The 23,795-nt window shown below is 39.3% G+C and overlaps 1 protein-coding gene across 2 annotated transcripts; it reads left to right on the top strand.

Annotated features, from left to right (window-relative positions):
- The first annotated feature begins 374 nt into the window (after positions 1–374).
- chrm3b (cholinergic receptor, muscarinic 3b) lies at positions 375–20,211 on the top strand. Of its 2 annotated transcripts, none has more exons than XM_039683334.2 (2): positions 375–569; positions 15,011–20,211. In XM_039683334.2, the coding sequence occupies exon 2, from the start codon at positions 15,022–15,024 to the stop codon at positions 16,486–16,488; it is 1,467 nt and encodes a 488-aa protein (XP_039539268.2). In that variant the 5' UTR covers positions 375–569; positions 15,011–15,021; the 3' UTR covers positions 16,489–20,211. The 2 variants fall into 2 exon arrangements, with proteins under 2 accessions (XP_039539268.2, XP_039539267.2); XM_039683333.2 differs by having other exon boundaries at positions 14,999–20,211.
- The last annotated feature ends 3,584 nt before the right edge of the window (positions 20,212–23,795 follow it).

Below are 23,795 nucleotides of genomic sequence, written 5' to 3'. Positions count from 1 at the left end.
GCCGACCGGAACCGTCACGCGTTTTATTCAGGATTCTTTGATGAACAGAAAGCAAAACACTGTGGAAAGCACTTTTGTATATTTATGAATGATTTTACTTTAAATTTTGTATACAATTTAATACGCCCTTAGCGAATAAAAGTAGGCTAAATAATAATAATAAGAAATAAATATTATTTGCGGGGTTTTTAAAAAAATAATTTTTACAAACGCAGTTTTCTTTATTCTTTATCCTGATCGAGATCACTTACACTAGATCGCGCGCAAGAGCCTCGTTCTTCCGTCGCTTCACACACACACACACACACACACACACACACACACACACACACACACTGATGAGGGGGACCACGGCGTCACCGACAGCGAAGCCCGCCCCGAGCAGCGAATCCATCATCTTCATCATCCTCATCCTCACCTCAGAGATGCGGTCGGTCCTCGGAGCTGCTGGAGTGATGGACACTATGAAGATGATGGTGGTGTGATGATGAAGATGATGATGAATGTGACTGAGCGCTTCAGGTGGATCTAACTGACTATTCTCCTCAGTTTGGACTCAGCAAAGCTCCGTAAGTTTAAAATCATCATTCATATTGGCTATATGAGTTTTATTTCTATTATTATTTTATATTATTTCGTGATTGATCGAATAACTTTTGTAATATTTTTTTTTAATAATAAATGCGACTTTTTTTTTAAAATAATTGATAACAGCCTGCGGATATCGGTGATTGTATCCCCGGCCCGTATCCTCTTCTTCGGTGTCTGTTTCTCCACTCTGGGTTCTGGAGGTTCTGGAGGTTCTGGAGGTTCTGGAGGTTGAACTCTTGGTTAAACTGTTAGATTGAGCTCGAGCTGTGAGTGATTCTCTGTGCGCTGGGGCTTGTGTGTGTGTGTGTGTGTGTGTTTCTGTGGTTTTGTGTGTATCTGTGTGGTTTTGTGTCTATCTGTGTTTGTGTGGTTGTGTGTGTGTGTGTGTGTGTCTGTTTGTGTGGTTGTGTGTCTGTGTTTGTGTGGTTGTGTGTGTGTGTGTGTGTGTGTGTGTGTGTGTGTGTGTGTGTGTGTGTGTGTGTGTGTGTGTGTGTGTGTGGTTTTGTGTGTGTCTGTGGTTTGCTGGAGTTTGGTGTGAGAGAGTTTTTGCTGAGAATCAGTATACTGGAATTCATTTACTGGACTGGCGATACGAGCCAAACCATCGCAGTATTGATTTATATATATATATATATACATATATACAGAGTACAGTCAAATAATATAATGATATTTAATTGGCAAGTCAGTTTGATGATGAACTGTGTGTGTGTGTGTGTGTGTGTGTGTGTGTGTCTTGGCTGAAGCTCAAAGTTGAACTTCTGATGTGGACAGTCAGTGATCCTGAAGCTGGACAGGTCAGGGTTAATATTGTGTTCACACACACTGGATGGGGTTTCAGATGTAAACTCGGTCATATTTCCACTCCTTCATGAGGATCGTGAGGATGATCATATCTGGCGGTCTAAAGGTTGAACACACGAACTCTATATGTCACTGTATTACAACATTAGATGTGTGTGTTTTCTGAATACCAAGCGTCTGCCGAATGCATGAGTGTGTGTGTGTGTGTGTGTGTGTGGGCCGTTTCTGGACGCGTGCTCCTGTAATTGAGTTCTGAAAGCTCTTCTTGTGTTATTGTGATGCAGTCGCATTTAGAAACGTTCATGCGCTTTACTCTCGATCATGAAGATCATCACTCGAGGAAACACACGAGACACAACTCAAACAACACACACAACTCACACACAACTCACATACACACACACACACACACACTCAGTGCTTCGTGATCCAGCAGGTCTGTCAGACTGGAGACTCGCAGGTGGAGAGAATCATCACTGTAATTATTCCTGATCATTTCATCTCTGCGCAGGAAGACAGTTTGTGTCTCATTCTCTAATTACTGTCAGACGCCCATCTCTCTCTCTCTCTCTCTCTCTCTCTCTCTCTCTCTCTCTCTCTTCAGGTTCTGTATCAATCTCACTCTTAAAGTGATCGTTCGCCTCAAAATGATCATTCTGTCATCTATGTCCTACTTTTGACTTTCATGTCGTTCTCAAACTGTACGCTTCAAAACTTCTGTCGTCATGTACTCTTGTTATTAATTCCTTCATACACAAAAGATATTTTGAGAAATGTTTTTTCTTGTCCATACAGTGAAAGTCAGTGGGTTTGGATATTCTTTTCTGAAGACAGAAAGTCAGGGAGAATAATAGTACCAGAGTACGGTCTCTGGAAGGTCTCTGGAAGATCTTGTCATGAACGTTATGCTACTATTTAGCAGATCCAACTTGATTTGCATCCTGTAACTGATGAAACATGACATGCAGAATTTTCTTTGATTCCTCTCGTTGATCTGGATTCGGTTCCTCTGGTGGATCTGGATTCAATTCCTCTGGTGGATCTGGACTCAGTTCCTCTCTTGGATCTGGATTCAGTTCCTCTGGTGGATCTGGACTCGGTTCCTCTTGTGGATCTGGACTCAGTTCCTCTGGTGGATCTGGACTCGGTTCCTCTTGTGGATCTGGACTCGGTTCCTCTGGTGGATCTGGATTCGGTTCCTCTGGTGGATCTGGATTCAGTTCCTCTGGTGGATCTGGACTCGGTTCCTCTTGTGGATCTGGACTCGGTTCCTCTTGTGGATATGGACTCGGTTCCTCTTGTGGATCTGGACTCGGTTCCTCTTGTGGATCTGGACTCAGTTCCTCTGGTGGATCTGGACTCGGTTCCTCTTGTGGATCTGGAGTCTGTTCCTCTTGTGGATCTGGACTCGGTTCCTCTTGTGGATATGGACTCGGTTCCTCTTGTGGATCTGGACTCGGTTCCTCTTGTGGATCTGGACTCGGTTCCTCTTGTGGATCTGGACTCGGTTCCTCTTGTGGATCTGGATTCAGTTCCTCTCTTGTATCTGGATTCAGTTCCTCTCGTGGATCTGGAGTCTGTTCCTCTCGTTGATCTGGACTCGGTTCCTCTTGTGGATCTGGACTCAGTTCCTCTGGTGGATCTGGACTCGGTTCCTCTTGTGGATCTGGACTCGGTTCCTCTGGTGGATCTGGATTCGGTTCCTCTGGTGGATCTGGATTCAGTTCCTCTGGTGGATCTGGACTCAGTTCCTCTCTTGGATCTGGATTCAGTTCCTCTGGTGGATCTGGACTCGGTTCCTCTGGTGGATCTGGACTCGGTTCCTCTTGTGGATCTGGACTCGGTTCCTCTTGTGGATATGGACTCGGTTCCTCTTGTGGATCTGGACTCGGTTCCTCTTGTGGATCTGGACTCAGTTCCTCTGGTGGATCTGGACTCGGTTCCTCTTGTGGATCTGGAGTCTGTTCCTCTTGTGGATCTGGACTCGGTTCCTCTTGTGGATCTGGACTCGGTTCCTCTTGTGGATCTGGATTCAGTTCCTCTCGTGGATCTGGAGTCTGTTCCTCTCGTTGATCTGGACTCGGTTCCTCTGGTGGATCTGGACTCGGTTCCTCTCGTTGATCTGGACTCGGTTCCTCTCGTTGATCTGGACTCGGTTCCTCTTGTGGATCTGGACTCGGTTCCTCTGGTGGATCTGGACTCGGTCTGGACTAAGTGGATCTGGACTCGGTTCCTCTGGTGGATCTGGACTCGGTTCCTCTGGTGGATCTGGACTCGGTCTGGACTCGGTGGATCTGGACTCGGTTCCTCTTGTGGATCTGGACTCGGTTCCTCTGGTGGATCTGGACTCGGTTCCTCTCTTGGATCTGGATTCAGTTCCTCTGGTGGATCTGGACTCGGTCTGGACTCGGTGGATCTGGACTCGGTTCCTCTTGTGGATCTGGACTCGGTTCCTCTGGTGGATCTGGATTCAGTTCCTCTGGTGGATCTGGATTCAGTTCCTCTGGTGGATCTGGACTCGGTCTGGACTCAGTGGATCTGGACTCCGCGTGTCTGGATGTGATTAGATAAAGCTGCGTTACAGAACATGATTTCTGATCAGAACATGCGTGGGCGTTCCCACAGATCTGTCCATTTATAGGGATGTTTGGGAACCGTCCACTGGCCATCACACAGTTTCTCTGAAAAGTATCATGATTATAGGACGTTTTGGAGATGGAAGGATGATGTTGTGGTTGGTTAGCGTACTGTATAAGGCAGTGTTCTGATGAAGAGCAGCCGCTGTGTCGGAGGAGGAGGAGGGAGACAGAAGGATTCACTCGTGTTTGAACGGATCGATCTGCTCACACCCGGAACAGGTTTAGGGAAATGTTTAGCCAGAACCATCATTTATCTCAGAGTTCAAAGAAGAGCGAGGCACAACCTAACGCTGTTTGACTTTCTCAGTTTGTGTAAACCTTCTTGGGATTCAGAGCATTTGGTTTTCCCGCATTAATTACACACGTCTAGTACAATTATCTTCATTTAGCCTGAAAGAATGGAAGTGATTTGTGACAACATGCCCAAAGGTGAGGTTCATTGTCACATGACCATATGACAGATTAACAGTGTTATCTGATCTAATCAAGAAATATACAAGACAAATACATATATATATATATTTTTTTACTTAAAAAAAAAATATATATTTTTTACTAAAATATTTTCTCAATAAAATACAATGATTACTTTTTCATATGAATATTATTTCATATGATATTAACTTTTTCATATGAAAACAATGGAAATTCTTCTAATAATTAAAATGATCTAACTTTTGAGTTTGACAACAAACACACCACAAAACACAGCAACACAGCGTACGTAATAATAATGAATCATTTCTGAACATTGACTCGAATAGAATAGAACAGTGCAGGTCTAATAGAGGCTCATTGTGACAACATGCCCCGCCTGTGCAACAACTGTTAAATAATAGACACAAGATTAAAATAATATCAGATTTGTCTCATTTTAAATAAACACAAAAACAGAGATGAAAAATGAACATGAGAAATGTATTTTTGCTATGCTAAATGTTCAGTGATATCTTCCAAAGATTTCTGAATATTGCTGCATTTTTCCCTCTATATAGTGTTGATATGGTTTATTTATTGTATATGCAGTTTCTATATAGTGTTGATATGGTTTATTTATTGTATATGCAGTTTCTATATAGTGTCGATATGCAACTAGTAAATGAACTAAGATTGGTCATGCTAGCGTGTGTTTTAGCCCATATTACCCGCATGAGTTCTGCTTCCTGGCGTACGGCTGATGTAAGACCAGTTCGTTTATTCATTCACATTCACATATTTACATCTGGTCTTAAGTTTGCATCCGTCTCTGTCTGACTGTTCCTGTACCGATGAAGCGTAACACGAGCAGAAGGGCTTTAAAACGTCAGAGTTTCAGCTGTGAAGTAAACAGTTGGAGGACGTTCACAAGCAGATCTTGAGTCGAGTCCAAAGCCGTTCATCTGTCACAGACGGCGATGTGTGCGGCCGATCCATCCATCGCTGAAGCCAGAACCTCACAGATATTACAGATATTAAACACGCCGCGTCACGTGTGTGTGTGTGAGAGATCTGTGTGGAAACGCAGCTCTGATCATGTTCTTCTGTGCAGCAACAATCCTTACGAACACAAAATATATTTCCCATATGAATGATCAATATGTAAGTAGAGAGGAGATGCTGTGCTGTATCGGGAATAATAAACAGCTGAAGGGCGAGTATTAGATTTACATTTCTTCATTTAGCTGACGCTTTTATCCAAAGCGACTTACAATTGCTATATATGTCAGAGATCGCACGCCTCTGGAGCAACTAGGGGTTAAGTGTCTCGCTCAGGGACACATCGGATTCGAACCCGGGTCTTATCCACTGCGCCATCACCACGCCATGCGTTGTTGCACTAATAATATGTAATATTAGTATTAGTATAATAATATGTATTAGTAAAATCACTAAAAGCCTTCTTTCCGCAAAAAAAAAATAAAAATAAATAGTCCCTGACCGTGAACAGCAACAACGCTCCAGTGTGTGATATATGCATGACACAGGAACTGCAGTGTTGCACAGTCATAAATAGAGCCGTTGGGTGAAGCGCTCATCAGGAATAAAGCACAGCTATTGACCAATCACAATCAAGGATTGGAACTAACCGTTTATAAATCCATTGTTTTTACATTATTGAAAATATACAAAATAATATATTGTGTTAATATATTACAATATATTGAATAATACTTAAGGAATTGCTGCTTTTCACATATTGAAAAATATGTGACACTATATTTACTAATATATCATAATTGATGTCATTTTATATTCAGATGTATACAGTATGTGATCAGATATGGTACGTTATGCAACATAAACACATGTATGCGGCCGAGTCATCGATCGCTGCTGCCAGAACTTGACAGATATTACAGTAACGCGTGTGTGTGTGTGTGTGTGTGTGCAAACGCAGCTCTGATGATGTTCATCTGTTCATCAGCAAGCCATCCAATAAATGCTTCTGCTTTAGTCATAATCAATCAGAAAGAAAAATCATCAGCAGTCCATCCTGATGGGCTTTACTTTTGTTAATGAAAACGACTTTATTGAGTTTTGCTTTATCTGAACTCAGTTCCTTTGTAAAGTCCCCAAGCTTTTATTCTCTGCAGGTTCTGCTCGTTTAAACTCTGAAATGTCTCTGATTTAATTAACTGAATGCAGAACAAAGAACCCTGGCCTGAATGAAAGAGGGTTTCAGACGTCTTATCGGCACACATTTTTTGCATTTAATTACTTTCTGCTGGAGTCATTGTTTTCCAAAATACAAATGAAAGAGCTTGAACTCACTGAAATGTAAATGAATCCGCTGATCTTTGCTACAGTGATACGCTGAGGTCTGCTGTAAAGTAGAAATACACTATATTGACAAAAGTTTTTTTACGTGTGCATTTACATGCACATAAACTTTAATCAGTAGGGTTTGATATATGGAGTCGGCCACCCTTTACTGCTATACTGTAGCTTCAACTCTTCTGTCTCTTTAATCCCCCCTTTCCTTGCCACTGTTGCCTTGGCTTTTGGCCTGCTCATTTAATATTCAGCAATATTATTGATCTGTCTTACTTCAGGTGGACGATGACGCGATATTCTTCTAGAAGCAAACCGTATTATTTTAATGTTATCACTGTAAAGTTGCTGTGATACAATCTGTAAGCGCTATATAAATAAAGCTGACTTGACATAATCCCCTCTCCACCGAACTTTACACTTGGCACATTCAGTCAGGCGAGGCGAGTACGGTGATCTTTACGTGGCTGAGTTACTGTTGTTCTCAATTGCTTATTCATCTCAAAGATCTTGAATCTCGACCTCAGAAGAGACTGCAGTATTTTCAGATGAGACGTTCTCATTACAGAAATCACTAGATTATGTTTCAGTCCCATTGATCCTCTTTTCACATCGGCACAAATAAATACTTCTGACAATAGATGTCGTTGCACACGGGATGAGTGATGGAGAAACACAAACTTGCTCTCCTGGGGAAAATGAGGACGTTTCCATTTCCAATGTCCATGACGACTCAGCAGACTTCACTCCCTTTGAGACAAATTAACCAACAGATTCAAACCAATCCAGCTGAAAACATACAAACTTTTACTCTGTTGAGACACAAACAAACATTTGAATCAATGCATTCATATCGATCCTGAGCTGCTTTGCTCTCCAAACTCTTCTTTCAAAAGAAACATGCAGATTCTGGCCTCATTTACACTTTCAAGCACTAATAAGGGACAAAAAACACAAAAAAGTGTCAATACCGAAAGTGTCTGGATAAAACCTGATGTGTTGCTTTTTCACACACCATATTTTAATTGTATTGAGTTTAGAAAGCTGCAAACACAAGCTTTTTGGAGCTTGACAGCCTCCGTTCTTTGTACTGTAAGTTCTAGACTAGATCATAATCATTTCTTCTGAGGTTGAATAGTGTTTTTTTTTTTTTACATTAAACTGCAGATAAGGGTTCAGCTTTAGGAACTGTGACATAATCCATGTTTTGAATGAATATGTCAGCGCTGTATCACACGAATCAGCTGCGCTTCGAAACACGTTTATACCGAGGAGAAGAAAAGCAGAAGACAGTCCGTTCCCTTCACAGACATTCATATAAACATCCACCAGCTTTTAAAGGCTTGACAAATATTTTTATACAGATGCTGAAGGAACATGACATTGTATCATTCTTTAAACATTATTGGAATGTTACATTTGAAAGTTCCAAAACAAGTTACATTTAAAAAACGTAAGAAGAACGTCCAACTGCAAGTCAAAAATGACTCATTTTTATTGTTTTTTTCAATGAAATGAATGTACTATATTGTAGTTTGATGTTTTTTATTTAATATTTTGTATTTTTAGGAGATTTTATGACATTTTATAAATTATATTTACGCTGGAGGACCTACTTATAATCCATTCACTATTCGAGCACAGACCTGAAAATGAAAACTTAAACTGTGGTAAATCTTTAAGTTTGATCTCTTTTTAAAGACGACACTTGTCAGATTATTGCAGAAGTAAAAACATTCTTTAATTAACTTTTAAAAGGAACAGAATTTTACATGTATACTGTAGTTATGAAAAATACTATTTTAAATTTGTATATAAATATATTTTTTCAAAATCACATTTTACTTTAAAACTGCAAGAAAATCAAAGCCATAAATCTAAACAAATTTGAGTTTGATATCTCAAAAAAAGGATCATTCTGTGAGAGTGTGTTCGGCTGCAGTTCCAAACGCTTCCACTAGAGGAACTTCGTCATGTCTGACCGCGAGAAACACAAGTCTGACTATTTTTTACAAGACCATTCAACCTGTTCCAATCACGTTCTTGATTTTTGTGTGTGTTGCAAAAACTTTACCAAATTTCGTACCATTTCAATGAAGAAAACAAAAAATGATGTGAATGATGTATAAATTAGTTTTTGAGAGCATTATTAAAGACCTGATAACTTTGAACAAACGTTCTATAGACGTTACTGAAGAACGTTCCCTGTTCACTGAGTGTTTTTAACTGGCTTTATCATCAGCACTGAATCAAACTCAGGGACTAAATGATGCTTGTTGATGGATTGTGTGATGTGACATTAGGAGTTTGTGTAATGGATCATAATGGCGTCTCTGCGAACGGAAGGGCAGATTCTCTCTGATCTCCATTACACACACTCTCGCACTGGTGTGTGTGTGTGTTTACTGAGAGGACACTGTTTGTGTATTGTTGTAATTGTCCTGAACTCTTTGGTCGTAATCTAATGACTGACGCTTTAATAACGAGCCGCTGTGATAAACCCAGTAGACGTCCATTAACCGTTAGCAGGGTTTAATCAGTCGCCGCGGTTTCGCTGGTGAAAGTTAACAAACGCTGTTATGAGTGAGTTTTATTACAGCTCAGAATCAAAATCAAGAAGAAATTACACTTCATTAAAAAAAAAAGAAAATAATCTCCTCGAAGTCTGCGGGCTGGTTTGATGACTCTGGCTTTAATTAGTATAGCCTGTATTAGTGATGTCAGTTCTTTACAGGCTATGCTAATCTATGCCAGAATCATCTATGCAATGGATCTGAGTTTCATCATTCTGTCAAACACTGAGCCGAGAGTCAGAGCTGCGATCAGAAACATAAACCTGCCATACTGGAGCACCAATGGGGAATTTTATTGGTGTGTGTGAGTGTGTGGGTGAGTGAGTGAGAGTGTGGGTTTTTTTATTTATTTTATATAGTTCAGTTTAAAAACAACAATTTGATATTTTTGCAGGTTAATTTTTGCACTTGTGTTTTATAATCATCTAACTTAAATCACTAAACTGCTAATAATCACACTTGCCCCGGTGTGATAAGACTCTCCTGTGACGACTTGCCCCGGTGTGATTAGACTCTCCTGTGACGACTTGCCCCGGTGTGATTAGACTCTCCTGTGACGACTTGCCCCGGTGTGATTAGACTCTCCTGTGACGACTTGCCCCGGTGTGATTAGACTCTCCTGTGACGACTTGCCCCGGTGTGATTAGACTCTCCTGTGACGACTTGCCCCGGTGTGATTAGACTCTCCTGTGACGACTTGCCCCAGTGTGATTAAACACTCCTGTGACGACTTGCCCCAGTGTGATTAGACTCTCCTGTGACGACTTGCCCCGGTGTGATTAGACTCTCCTGTGACGACTTGCCCCGGTGTGATTAGACTCTCCTGTGACGACTTGCCCCAGTGTGATTAAACACTCCTGTGACGACTTGCCCCAGTGTGATTAGACTCTCCTGTGACGACTTGCCCCGGTGTGATTAGACTCTCCTGTGACGACTTGCCCCGGTGTGATTAGACTCTCCTGTGACGACTTGCCCCGGTGTGATTAGACTCTCCTGTGACAACTTGCCCCGGTGTGATTAGACTCTCCTGTGACGACTTGCCCCGGTGTGATTAGACTCTCCTGTGACGACTTGCCCCGGTGTGATTAGACTCTCCTGTGACGACTTGCCCCGGTGTGATTAGACTCTCCTGTGACGACTTGCCCCGGTGTGATTAGACTCTCCTGTGACGACTTGCCCCGGTGTGATTAGACTCTCCTGTGACAACTTGCCCCGGTGTGATTAGACTCTCCTGTGACGACTTGCCCCGGTGTGATTAGACTCTCCTGTGACGACTTGCCCCGGTGTGATTAGACTCTCCTGTGACGACTTGCCCCGGTGTGATTAGACTCTCCTGTGACGACTTGCCCCGGTGTGATTAGACACTCTGGTGACGACTTGCCCCAGTGGGACTAACGCTGCTGTCCTCGGTGTGTTTGGGGTGTTCAGATGTTCCTCTCTTCAAGTGGAAGTCCAAGATATTCTGCTTGACCAGTGAAGCCTTCGCTCAAATCCGCCGCCTTTGATTTATGCAGAACAGAATAAACCCTGAGGATTTCGATTCTCTTCCCTTCAGCTGCTCGGCTTTACACAATTATTTCCTATCCAAGTAACAAGAGTTTGCGGCAGTAATTGCCCTGGATCTGTAGATGTTGAGATCTTCAGCTGTGGTTGAACTGAATGCTTTAATTACTCTTCAATTACCTGGTTATTGTGAGCAAGAGTTTTATATTTTCAGAATAATATGAGTATTTCTCATGCTAAACTCAGTGTCATGATGCTACAGTGTATGTTTGGTTTACAGGCTGTTGCTATGCAGTTGCTAGGGTGTTCTGGCTGGTTGCTGAGGTGTTGCTAGGCTGGTATGAGTGATATGTACGTGAGTCCATGTGTGGGAGTGAGTGTGTGTGTTTGAGTGTATAGGAGGAATGTGTGTGTGTGTGAGAGACATGTACAGACAGCGAGGTCAGAAATTCCCTCATTCACTCGGAGTTTCTGCCTCATTATCATTTATAAAATATGCAAATGAGCACCAGAATGAGTTTAGGGTTAGATTTTGATTACAGGCTTTAGTTGAATTATACAGTAGTCACACATTTACTGATGATGAATCTGCATTTGCTTTGTGTGAAACACAGTCTTAGAAGCTGCTGCTATCTATCTATCTATCTATCATCGTCTGTCTGTCTGTCTGTCTGTCTGTCTGTCTATCTGTCTGTCTGTCTGTCTGTCTGTCTGTCTGTCTGTCTGTCTGTCTGTCTGTCTGTCTGTCTGTCTATCTATCTATCTATCTATCTATCTATCTATCTATCTATCTATCTATCTATCTATCTATCTATCTATCATCTATCTGTCTGTCTGTCTGTCTGTCTGTCTGTCTGTCTATCTATCTATCATCTATCTATCTATCTATCTATCTATCTATCTATCTATCTATCTATCTATCTATCTATCATCGTCTGTCTGTCTGTCTGTCTGTCTGTCTGTCTGTCTATCTATCTATCTATCTATCTATCTATCTATCTATCTATCTATCTATCTATCTATCTATCATCTATCTGTCTGTCTGTCTGTCTGTCTGTCTGTCTGTCTGTCTGTCTGTCTATCTATCTATCATCTATCTATCTATCTATCTATCTATCTATCTATCTATCTATCTATCTATCTATCTATCTATCTATCTATCTATCTATCTATCTATCTATCTATCTATCTATCTATCTATCTATCTATCATCTATCTGTCTGTCTGTCTGTCTGTCTGTCTGTCTGTCTGTCTATCTATCTATCTATCTATCTATCTATCTATCTATCTATCTATCTATCTATCTATCTATCTATCTATCTATCTATCTATCTATCTATCATCTATCTGTCTGTCTGTCTGTCTGTCTGTCTGTCTGTCTGTCTATCTATCTATCTATCTATCTATCTATCTATCTATCTATCTATCTATCTATCTATCTATCTATCATCTATCTGTCTGTCTGTCTGTCTGTCTGTCTGTCTGTCTGTCTGTCTATCTATCTATCTATCTATCTATCTATCTATCTATCTATCTATCTATCTATCTATCTATCTATCTATCTATCTATCTGTCTATCCGTTTATATATCTGTCTCACACACACACACACACACACACACACACACGCACACACACACACACACACACAAACACTTGTTAGCACACACACACACAAACACTTGTTAGCACACACACACACAGTCATGAGCTGCAGTGTTTTGGTTGTCTCTGATATCCCAGTCCTTATCGCTGATCCAGAGCAGTAATCGCGTTCTCATCTAACCTGTGTGCCGAACCGCGTCCTGGAAACCCTCGAGTGTTTACTGATGCTCCGATAGCTGGAAGAATAATGCATATTTAAAGAGCCGAGTAAACATATCGAAGCACAACTCATCCATCAGAGTATTTCAAGCAGAAATCCCCAGTGTGTCAGTGAAGTACAGTACACACACACACACACACACACACACACACACACACACACACACACACACACACACACACACACACACACACACACACACACACAGATCATATGAGGATAGCAGGAACTAAACGCATGATCTCAGGCGAATGTGTGTGAAATGTCAGCATGTGTGTTTATATGTTTGTCTTTGGTTTGTGTGTGTGTGTGTGTGTGTGTGTGTGGGGGGGTGTAATATTATGAATCAAATCTAAAAAGGATATTAAAATATTCACAGTTTGATTAGGTGTGTAAATGAATCGTGTAGGTTATTATGTTGGACATTTATTTTAATAATTCTGCTATCCACAGGGTGTTTTGAATTAAACCCCTCTCATGATGAGAATAAATATCATTTATGATCCGAAGCCCACAGATGAAAACATCATTATGAGCCTGATGATCGAACACAGACATCATGAAGAGAGACAGAGAGATCAGGATCAGATGATGGAGTTTGTTCATGATCGTTTGCTCTTGTCTGTCTCTGTTTCTAGCGCACAGCATCTGTTTACACACACTCTCTCTCTCTCTCTCACACACACACACACACACGACTGAGTTTTAATTTTGTCGTTTGACATTTATTTTGTCTAGGAATGTATGAATTTACCAGATTTAAGAAAAACAGCAGTAATTTTTTCTTTTACTCAACTCAAACAGAACCTCCTGACGTTTGGATTTTATTTCTTTAGAAAGTTATACTTGATTTCCAGATGCAATTTTGTCTACATGTAACAATCCCTAAGCAAGTTATTGCCATTTATTGCAACATTATTATAGGCGCTTTTCAGTGAAAAACTGTTTTTTTTTATCAAAAACATTTTCCTATAATAATAAAACACTGACTGAAGTAAAGTGACTCATACATACTACAAAAGTGTATATGTCTATATATGGGTTTCTTTGACAAATCGACGCTGATCACAGCTTGATTGCGCACTCACGTTCACCACGCGACGTCAAACGCGAAACCACAGCCGGGAATATCTTCTTTACAAGAAAAGCATTCATATTTAGTTATTTTGAACTTTTTGTCTCTGTCTTTAGGGTTATGTTGAGCACATAGCTGTCAACATTGAACATTGAAAATAAGGGAGTTTTCCCGGAATCCATCCCCAAAATAAGGGATTTTTTTTTTGCACGATTCTCACCCACAAACTTTAATAATAAAGCACAATCCTTAAAAGTCTAAGGTGTTCATAACTAGCCTATGTGTGAGAGAGAAAGAGACAGTGTCATTTAAAGGGAAAAAAATCTACATTTGGATTAGCGTGTGTTGCTCTAGCATTTGGACAACAATTTCAACATTTAGCCTATCACACATCTTCCAAAATCCGCAAAATAGGGAAGTGGGCTGTCTGTTTATTTTAATTACATTTACACATTTTGTGTAGCTTTAAAGAGCCTATTTAGCCTGATGGTGGACCATCACTCAGAAGACTATCCTATCTTTATATCCTCCTATAGGCCCAGAACGTTTTTTTTTTCAAGTTTTTTTTTCTTCTTCATGTAATAACATTGTTAAGAGCTTAAGAAACAAATGGAAAAAAAAAAATATTTTATTCATATATTTGAAAATCTATTTATAATAATTATTATTTGTTTAAATTACATTGATATCTGAATTTATGTAAAAACCTAGACTTTCAAACATCAAAATGTAATGTATTTATATGTATTCGAGTACAAAATTACATTCAGCTAGCCTAAACATGGTTTCCTATTTTTTATTTATTGTTTTGCCTGGAAACGCAAAGAAATTCCAGGCAAAGAAACACGCTTGCCTGTCGCGTGAAAAATAGGCGTCAGTTCTATTTCTAGCATGCACGCGTTTTCTGGAGACGCGCGTGTCACGCAGGCAGCGTGCAAAAAACGGACACACCACGCAGCCAGTGTGTCTCCGGCCAGCGCGCGCGGCACCGCATCCGAGGATAAACGACTTCAAGCCGAATCTGTCCGAGCCCGTACGTCTCACACAATCAGAGAGTAAAAATACGGTATATTTTACGGGAAAATACTCAAACGGGAAGACAGCGGGAAAAGAGCTAAAATACGTGAGAAACCCGGAAAAAACGGGAGGGTTGACAGCTATGGTTGAGCATAAAGCGTTGTGTGTGTGCGATCTGGCTGTTTGTGTCGTTCCCTCATGCTAATCCTCTTGTCTGTCAGCTTCTCCCACAGAACATGCCACCATGAACCTGACGCTGAGCGCTAATCCTGGGATATTCCTTACCAACGGCTCCCCGGGGATGCGAGCCTATCCCGTCACGGCGTTTGTACCACATGACCTCCAGATCCTCAACAATTCGCTCCTGGTGAATTTAACCGACAGCCACAACGTTAGCGTGACCTATGACCCTCTCGGCGGCCACACCGTCTGGCAGGTCGTGATGATCGTGTTCCTGTGTGGCTCGCTTTCCTTAATCACGATCATCGGGAACATCCTAGTCCTGGTGTCGTTTAAAGTCAACAAGCAGTTGAAAACGGTGAATAACTATTACTTGCTAAGCCTGGCGTTTGCCGACCTCATAATCGGTGTTCTTTCCATGAACCTCTACACCACGTACATCATCATGAACCAATGGGCTCTCGGGAACTGGGCATGTGACCTGTGGCTAGCCGTGGATTACGTAGCGAGTAACGCATCCGTGATGAACCTTCTGGTTATTAGCTTCGACAGGTACTTTTCCGTAACGCGCCCGCTAACCTACCGAGCCAAACGGACCACTAAACGAGCCATGACTATGATCGGACTCGCCTGGTCCATTTCGTTCATCCTGTGGGCGCCGGCGATCCTCTTCTGGCAGTATTTCGTGGGCGAGCGGACAGTCGCGGCGGGCGAATGCTACATTCAGTTTCTCTCGGAGCCGATCACGACTTTCTGCACGGCTATCGCCGCGTTTTACCTTCCCGTCACCATCATAACCATCCTTTACTGGCGAATCTACCGGGAGACGGAGAACCGGTCCAAAGAGCTAGCAGGATTAAAGGCTTCGGGAAACCAAGGGGAAAAAACGGAGAATCGAAGCTACGATCCGAATCCGTCGAGCCGGAAACGATCCAGGAAAACCAAACGTCGTTCGTGGCTCTGGTTTCGTCGTAAACACGGTAGCACCGACACGGATCGCAGCGACAGCTGGAATAACAACGAGACTGCCGTTTCCATCGACCAATCGGATGATGACGAAGACGAAGATGTTGAAGACACACGTCACGTTTATTCAATCGCGCTCGAAAGCCTCCAGCCGACGGACTCGGACGCCAAACCGTCCAGAAAGCAGACTCCGCCGAAAGACCAACCCAACGCCAACGCCAATAAAGATGGCCGACGCTTCCCCTGCAAGGCTAAAGCACGCAAAAAAGTGTCTCTGGTGAAGGAGAAGAAGGCGGCGCAGACGCTGAGCGCCATCCTGCTAGCGTTCATCATCACCTGGACGCCGTATAACATCATGGTCCTTCTGAACGCGTTCTGTGACGAGTGTATTCCTGCGACGCTGTGGGCTCTGGGTTACTGGCTGTGCTACGTCAACAGTACTGTTAACCCCATGTGTTACGCGCTCTGTAACAAAACCTTCCGCACCACCTTCAGGTCCATCCTCATGTGCCAGTGGAAACACAACAAACCAGTTCAGCAGAGAGCGGCCCCGACCCGTCGGTGAGGGACACGTGTGGGACTGCAGTGTTTTTGTCTTGTTTCCAGTCCAAATAACTCAAAATTCTTAAATTATGCATATTTATGTAATATAAATCTCAGAATGTGTGAACACAGATTCTCCACAGATCATTTATTAGAACTTTGAGCGAAAACACGCTGGTTTTGTGTGTCCCTTTAAATGCAAATGAGTTTCAGTCACTTTTCATGTTTTCTGTGTTGGTAGAAGCTCGGGACCGATTATAGCGCTTGAAGTCAGATTTCCATGATTACCTTAATTTGGACCCCCCCAAAACAAGACTCATCTAGTTAATGCATCTTGAATTTTTAGATATTTGGACTGTAAACAAGTAAAAAAAGTAAGACAATAAGTTTTTGTAGGTGCATGAATGAGTGTTTCTGTCTTGTTATTTTCCTAGCACAAATATAAACATGAAAAGGCATTTTTCTGTTGGACTGACGGTTGACTTTGACGTTGTTTACTGAAGGGCTGTACAGTATTTTTAGTAGTATTTTTGTCTTGTTTCCAGTCCAAATAACTAAATATTCTTAAATCAGCATGCATTTACTAGACGAGTAAATACCATTTGATATTATGTCTTGTTTTCTGGGGAAATCAATAAAAAAACCAAGCAGATAGAGCTAAAGGGATGTACAGTATTAATGTTTATTGGAGCATTGCTGAGGATTTCCTCCTTAAAACTGCAGTGAATCAAAGACAGTCTCAAAATCGCTGGTGTTTCTGACGTCACAAACCACCTTGTAACCAATCAGATCAACGTGTGATCGCCAACCAGTGGATCTCTGAGCTTGGTGAGTGAGTGGAGGCGGGGCCAATTTACATATTCATAGAACCAAACATAATAAATGAGGTGAGGGTGTCGAATTACATTCAAGATATTTTAAGGCATGAAGACAATTTTTTTTTTTCAAGGAAATGTGATTTTGGTGATCAAAGATGAGTTTTAAAAATATTATTGACTACAGGGGGACTTTAAGAATATTTACAAATTTGAAATGAAAAAAAAAAGACTACTAGGCCTATAGATTAATTTGTTTCATCTATATTCATTTACATTCAATAAGTGCTTTCCCTGGGAATCGAACCCATGACCTTGGCATTGCAAGATTTACAGGAAAGTTTGACTTTCTCACCATTATGAGCAAAAAATGTGAGAAAATAATGCAGGGTTGGATAAATGCGTTATCTTTCAGACTGAATGAAGCTATTAACGATCTGGTGTGTTTCAGTGGGGTTATGGTGGCTGTGGTGTGATGCTCCATGTTGTGTGGTTTTACTTTCCGCTCTTGAATGTTTTAGTGCTAAAATGACTTTATGTTATGACTGTTTTAAATGCAGAATCAATGAAGTCAAGTGCAAACTGCAAACCTGAAGCACTTGGTTTTGAGTTTGAGAGACTGCAATTGAAAACTAATTTCCAAAGCAAGAACATTTGCTGTTAAATGTGGAATATTTTTTTTATTCCGAATACATCTTGGCTAGATGCTGTTGTAAAACTTTGAGACGGTTCTCCACACTGTAATTCCTCTGTGTATGTTCACCCCTGAGAGCAGTAATGAGCCAATGAGGAGCGCTGTGGGAAGATGGAGCCAGCAAATCTGCCCACGGATCCTCAAGCGCGCCGCATCCCTCAAATCTAACAGTTTTTCTTATTTTATTTCCTGTTCTACACTCTTAAAAATAACGATTATTAATTGGCATCAATGGTTGAAGAACCTTTAATCTTTGCATTCCACTTAAGTTTTTTTATTTCAGATGATTAAAAATGGTTCTTAAGGGCTGATCTCTGAAAGGTTTGCTGGGAACCTAGAATTGTTCTTCTATGGAATTCAATGCAAAAAAATCCAACCTTTTGGAACTTTTAATAGTTTTTTTTTTGCATGTCAGTGTTAAAACCTCGTTGAGAAGAATAAAGTATGATTGAGGACTAATGCTGGGATGAATGACCAACATCACACAAAACACCAAGCTGTGCGTGTTTAAAAGTCCTTCTGTATTGTAGTGTGCACTTCATAAATAGAAATATTGTTGAATTTGCGATCATAACCTAGACTAAACGTTCCTAGATTTAACTTAATAATATCAAAGTTGTCACATAAAGGGGCTGCATTTAATACTTTTAATTAATAATGCTTTTTCTTTGCCAATGTGTTCTTGGCAAGAGCTTGTAGAGAAGACTCGGGTCGTTTTGCCAAAATTCAAACTCAGCGCGCGCTCCCGAGAACCTCTATTTCGTAAACAATGTTCAAGATAATGAGCCATTCTGTACTGTAATGTCAATTATCATGCAAAGAAAAATGATTCATTCAAACTCGGCTGGTGCTTCATTTTTTGTTGTGGGGCAACAAATTATGCCTGATCTAAAGCTGTTCTCGCGATTCTTATTATAATCAATCAAACTTTAATTCATGTAATAATCTTTTATTTTTATCCTGATTATTTATATGGTTTAAGTGGAAGAAATAGCATTTTAGGTATGTTTTGCGACATTGTTAATTGTTTTTTATTTTTATTTATTTTTTTATTACAATCATATCATGTGGTAATTAATTACACCCAAAAATGAAAATTCTGTCAGTAATTCCTCTCCTCCGTGTTGTTCCAACCCTGTAAGACTTTCGTTCATCTTCAGAACACAAATTAAGATATTTTGATTATCTGAGAGCTGGATCACTCCTCCATAGGCTTCTGTGTACTTGAAACTTGCAGGCCCAGAAAGACATCGTTAAAAAAAGTCCAAGTGACTGCAGTGTGTCAACCTTTGTTTGTAAAAAGAAAAATAACGACTTTATTCAACTATTCATTTTCATCGTCGTTTTTTTTTTTTTTGCGAACAAAAAGTGAACTGCAGTTTTACATAATTTTTGTCATGTGTTTATTTAGTTATTGAGAGGAAGCACATATTCATCTAACCGTCGCTCTCAAAGGTATTTCTAACTTCTTTTTCCTTCTAAGTGAAGAACGAAAAGTTCTTTGAAAGTATGTCAGGGTTCAGTCTCTCATACGGCACGTGTTCACGGGCACGAGCAGGAGGTGCTGCTGCAGTTCCATTAACGGCCACAGGTATCGCTAATAACACGGGTTTTTCTAGAGCCCCTAAAACAACTTCAAGGCTTTTTTTACATAGCATTTTTTTTTAACCTATTCCTCTTAAAAACAGTGCAAAAACTCCAAGCAGGGGCAGCATCTGCTACAAAACACTAGAAATGTATAATGATCCTGTAACGAATTCCTCTTTTTAACTCTAAAATGTGACATTTTATTATTGTGTCTATGGATATCTGGTCATGAATGTCTGATGAATGGGAGTTTAGTGCCTGTATTTGTCAGATGATGTAGTTTAGCCAACATGGAGCCGTGTTCGATTACAAATAAATACATGATGTTTGGTTGTATTTGAAAGTTGTAGTTTGGTTGTATGGTTGGTTTGAAAACAATATGCACTCGTGAATATGTAAACGTTTCTGAAAATAAACTATGACGGCATTTCATTTAAAATAGGATTCTCACAGTGATTGGAACATCTGCCCTGTTTTCCAGCATGTTTCCTGATCACTAATGATGTTGTATACAGTGTGTAGTTTTTAAAGTCGAGAGATGCAGTATTTTTAGACCTCAGAAGTTCACATGTGGAGCGACACTCCCCTCTAGCGGGCGGAACACACACTGAGAAAGACAGAATAGCCTGTACAGAATGTAATTATAATTTTAATTTATTATTAATTATAACTTAATTATAACTATAACTATAATTATAACTTATTATAATTATAAACTTTGATTATTCCTTTTCTTTATACAGGATGATTGATAGTCTTTATATTGATTACTGTAGCACCATTTATAAACGTCTGTACAAAATTGTATTCGTTTTGTCTATACTGAGATGTTTGATTAATAAAAACAACTGTTTCGATTGTGTTTATATTCTGTGTGAGGTACTAAATATTTTTTCTTTGAACTTGTTTTTCACAGAAGTATTTACACACAACACACACACTTTCTCTCTCTCTCTCTCTCTCTCTCTCTCTCACACACACACACACACACACACACACACACACACACACACACACACACACACACACACACACACACACACACACACACACACACACACACACACACACACACACTTTTTCACTATTTAAATAAAAAACAGTAATTGGGGTGTTGTGTGACAAAATTGTGTGATTTTGTTGTGTGGTTCATTTTAAGTAATTAAAATTTTACTTTTGAAAATTGTACATTTATTTTGAATTAATACAAAATATCGTTTAAAGAAAGTCGCTGATTTTCTGTTAGTCTGGTCAACACATACTGTAATCTGTGGAAGGGAGATGTAAACTCGTTTAATTATACCACATATTTTTCTCTGTCTCAGATCAAATTTTTTTTCTTTCTTTATTTTATTTTATTTTATTATTATTATTATTTATTTATTTTTTGGCTTTTCTTCCTGTGTGTAAAATTTAGATTTCTCTAATTAGATTAGATTTGTAATGACTGTAACCGGCCGCTGGATGTCGCTGTCGCACCAGGAATCACGTAGGGCATCACGCGCGCGCGCGGCTCAGGTGACGCGCATTACACCACCCGGCGGGAAAGACGAACACACACACGATTGCTGCACTGATTCATGAGTGAGTATGACATGAGACAAACACACAAACACGATGTTTTAAACTGAAGTTCAGAGTTACAGGCAGCTTCTCCGTTCAAGTTCGACTAGAATTACAGCATAAATAGGTTTGTCACATTGGTTTTCGTCGATTGGTTTTACAATTCAGAATCTGACTAAAACTTTTTAGTGTATTTGAATTGAAGGGATCTTAATGTTCAGTTTGTTGTCAGATTCACATGAGTTGAGCTTTGTATTCTTTGATTAACTTTAGGTTTGAGTCACTGTCGGTCAAAAAGTCCTTGATTTCGCGTTATTAACAATCACCTATTTTTTTAGGTAACTGACGACAGAAACGAAACGAAATAAGATGAGAGGAACAAAATTCACAATCTGACTAAAACTTTTCAGTGTATTTGAATTGAAGGGATCATAATGTTCAGTTTGATGTCAGATTCACATGAGTTGAGCTTTGTATTCTTAGATTAACTTTAGGTTTGAGTCACTGTCGGTCAAAAAAGTCCTTGATTTCGCGTTATTAACAATCAACAATTTTTTTTGAGGTAACTGACGACAGAAACGAAACGAAATAAGATGAGAGGAACAAAAACATGAGGGTGAGAAATTATTTTACCAAACAAATTAAGGTTTATAATCTCTGCGAACGGCTGACCGAAGCGCCGTGACGTCACCACGCGCGTTCACTGTAGACTCAGCTGAAATTACTGTAAATGTGTCAAATAAACAAAGATTCGTTTTACATAGTTAATGTAATGGTTTCTGATTGCTGTAGAACTGAAGCATGTTAATCTACCAGTAGAATATTAATAACTGAAGTACCACACTGTTGTAATCTAAACATACTCATGATAAATGCTTGTAAATGACTTGTTTTTGTTTCTTTAATGTACGAGTTTAAGCTGAAGTTGGGGGTTAAAATGCATCTCTGAAGAAGAACAATAACAACATAGTTTTAACACTTTAGTTTACATAGTTTATGTATCACTGTAAATTTAGTTATCAGTTCACACATTATTTTCAGTTTCATTGTTTGATTCTGCTGCCAATCCTATAAAAAACATTTATTGAGCTGAAACGAGTTTAAATGTTTCTCAGCGTGTTTAATTTAGTGGAATAATTGATAAAGTCAGTATTGCAACATTGACTTTTTTTGTCACATTTATTTATAGAGCCATATACTGTATGTATATGTGAGATTTTATTATTTTTTAAGCTTAACTGGAAAAACTCTGCCTCATGGGAAATTGTGAATTCTAATTACTGTATAAATAAATAATGAATAATGTTTAAAACTGCTTCCAATCCTATAAAACACATTTATTTTTCATCTCTGTTCACTAAATGACTGCGGCGAAGCGTGTTTAAATGTCGTCGGTAGGATGTTTAATTTAGCAGTGTGAATGTTTAAAGCTTAAGTGAAAAAAAGTCACCCCTGCAATTTAATTTAAAAATAGAATTATTTTAATTTATTAACAGTTAAACAGACAAGCTCAGCCGCCGTCCACACGTTTAAGCTTAAGTGGGGGAAAAAAACACTTATTTTCTAACCATTTTCTGAAATAAAATATTTAAATGTGTATATAAATAATATATTTGTATTAAATGAATGCATATTTACAAGTAAATAAAAATCTATATATTAGGGCTGGGTGGAAAAAAAATCTTTTTTTACGATTTTAAAATCGATCTTTTTCTTACAGAATCGGAGAGGGTCGTCATTTTCAACCTCATAGTATCATTGTTTCTGTGATGCAGAAGTATATATTATCGTATTGTCATGGAAGATCTTAGATAAAAGTTTAAAGTTGGAATTTAATATAAACACTGATGTCTACAGTATTATCAAAATAGAGTAAATCAGTTTTTGATAGAAACTTGGTTCTTAAAATAACGTATTCTTCGATTACAGTGTTGTGGCACTAGGTGGCGACAAGCGACTGTAAAAACCATATTTATTGAACCGTGTATTAAAGAGAGTGTAGTATTGATGATGCTGAAATATATATATGGAAGATGTGATGAATTGGTTTTGTACATATATGACTCCTCTTATAAATCATGTACAGTCTGTAGAAGTCTATGATTTAACTTTCCCCGATGGTCTAGTGTTAAAAAAAACACAAGATCGTATCACAATACTTGTAGAATCAGACATACGTATGTGTGTGTTATAATAAACAAACATATAAATAGTATAAAATATATATATATACATGGAAAAAATAGATGTATAATAATAAAAACAAATATATAATTAAAATAAAATGTATAAATAAAATAAGAAAATATATATATATAAAATGAGTCTTAACAGCAACTTTATTTTTCGGTGTAAATCAGTTTAATATTCAGCATTATCTCATATCAGTCTCATTTGAAACTGCTGTCAATCAAAACACTTTTTTTTTTAATAATGAGCTGAAATAAGGGTTTAAAGCTTGAATGAGGGAAAAAAAAGGAAAGACTCCACATGAAAAGCTAGTTTATATTTCTGAGTGTAAAGTGAAGCTGTTCATTAACACACTGATGCTTGTCTTAAAACACACACATTTATATTTAATATTAAAATCAATGATCTCAAATGAGGTTAATTAACAGGTACTTTATATTTCAGTGTAAATCAGTTTAATATTGATGTTTGTCCCTGCAG

This window comes from Pimephales promelas, chromosome 17 (assembly GCF_988280905.1).
Source record: "Pimephales promelas chromosome 17, fPimPro1.hap1.1, whole genome shotgun sequence".
Classification (NCBI taxonomy): Eukaryota; Metazoa; Chordata; class Actinopteri; order Cypriniformes; family Leuciscidae; genus Pimephales; species Pimephales promelas.
This window is presented reverse-complemented; position numbering and strand designations above follow the sequence as displayed.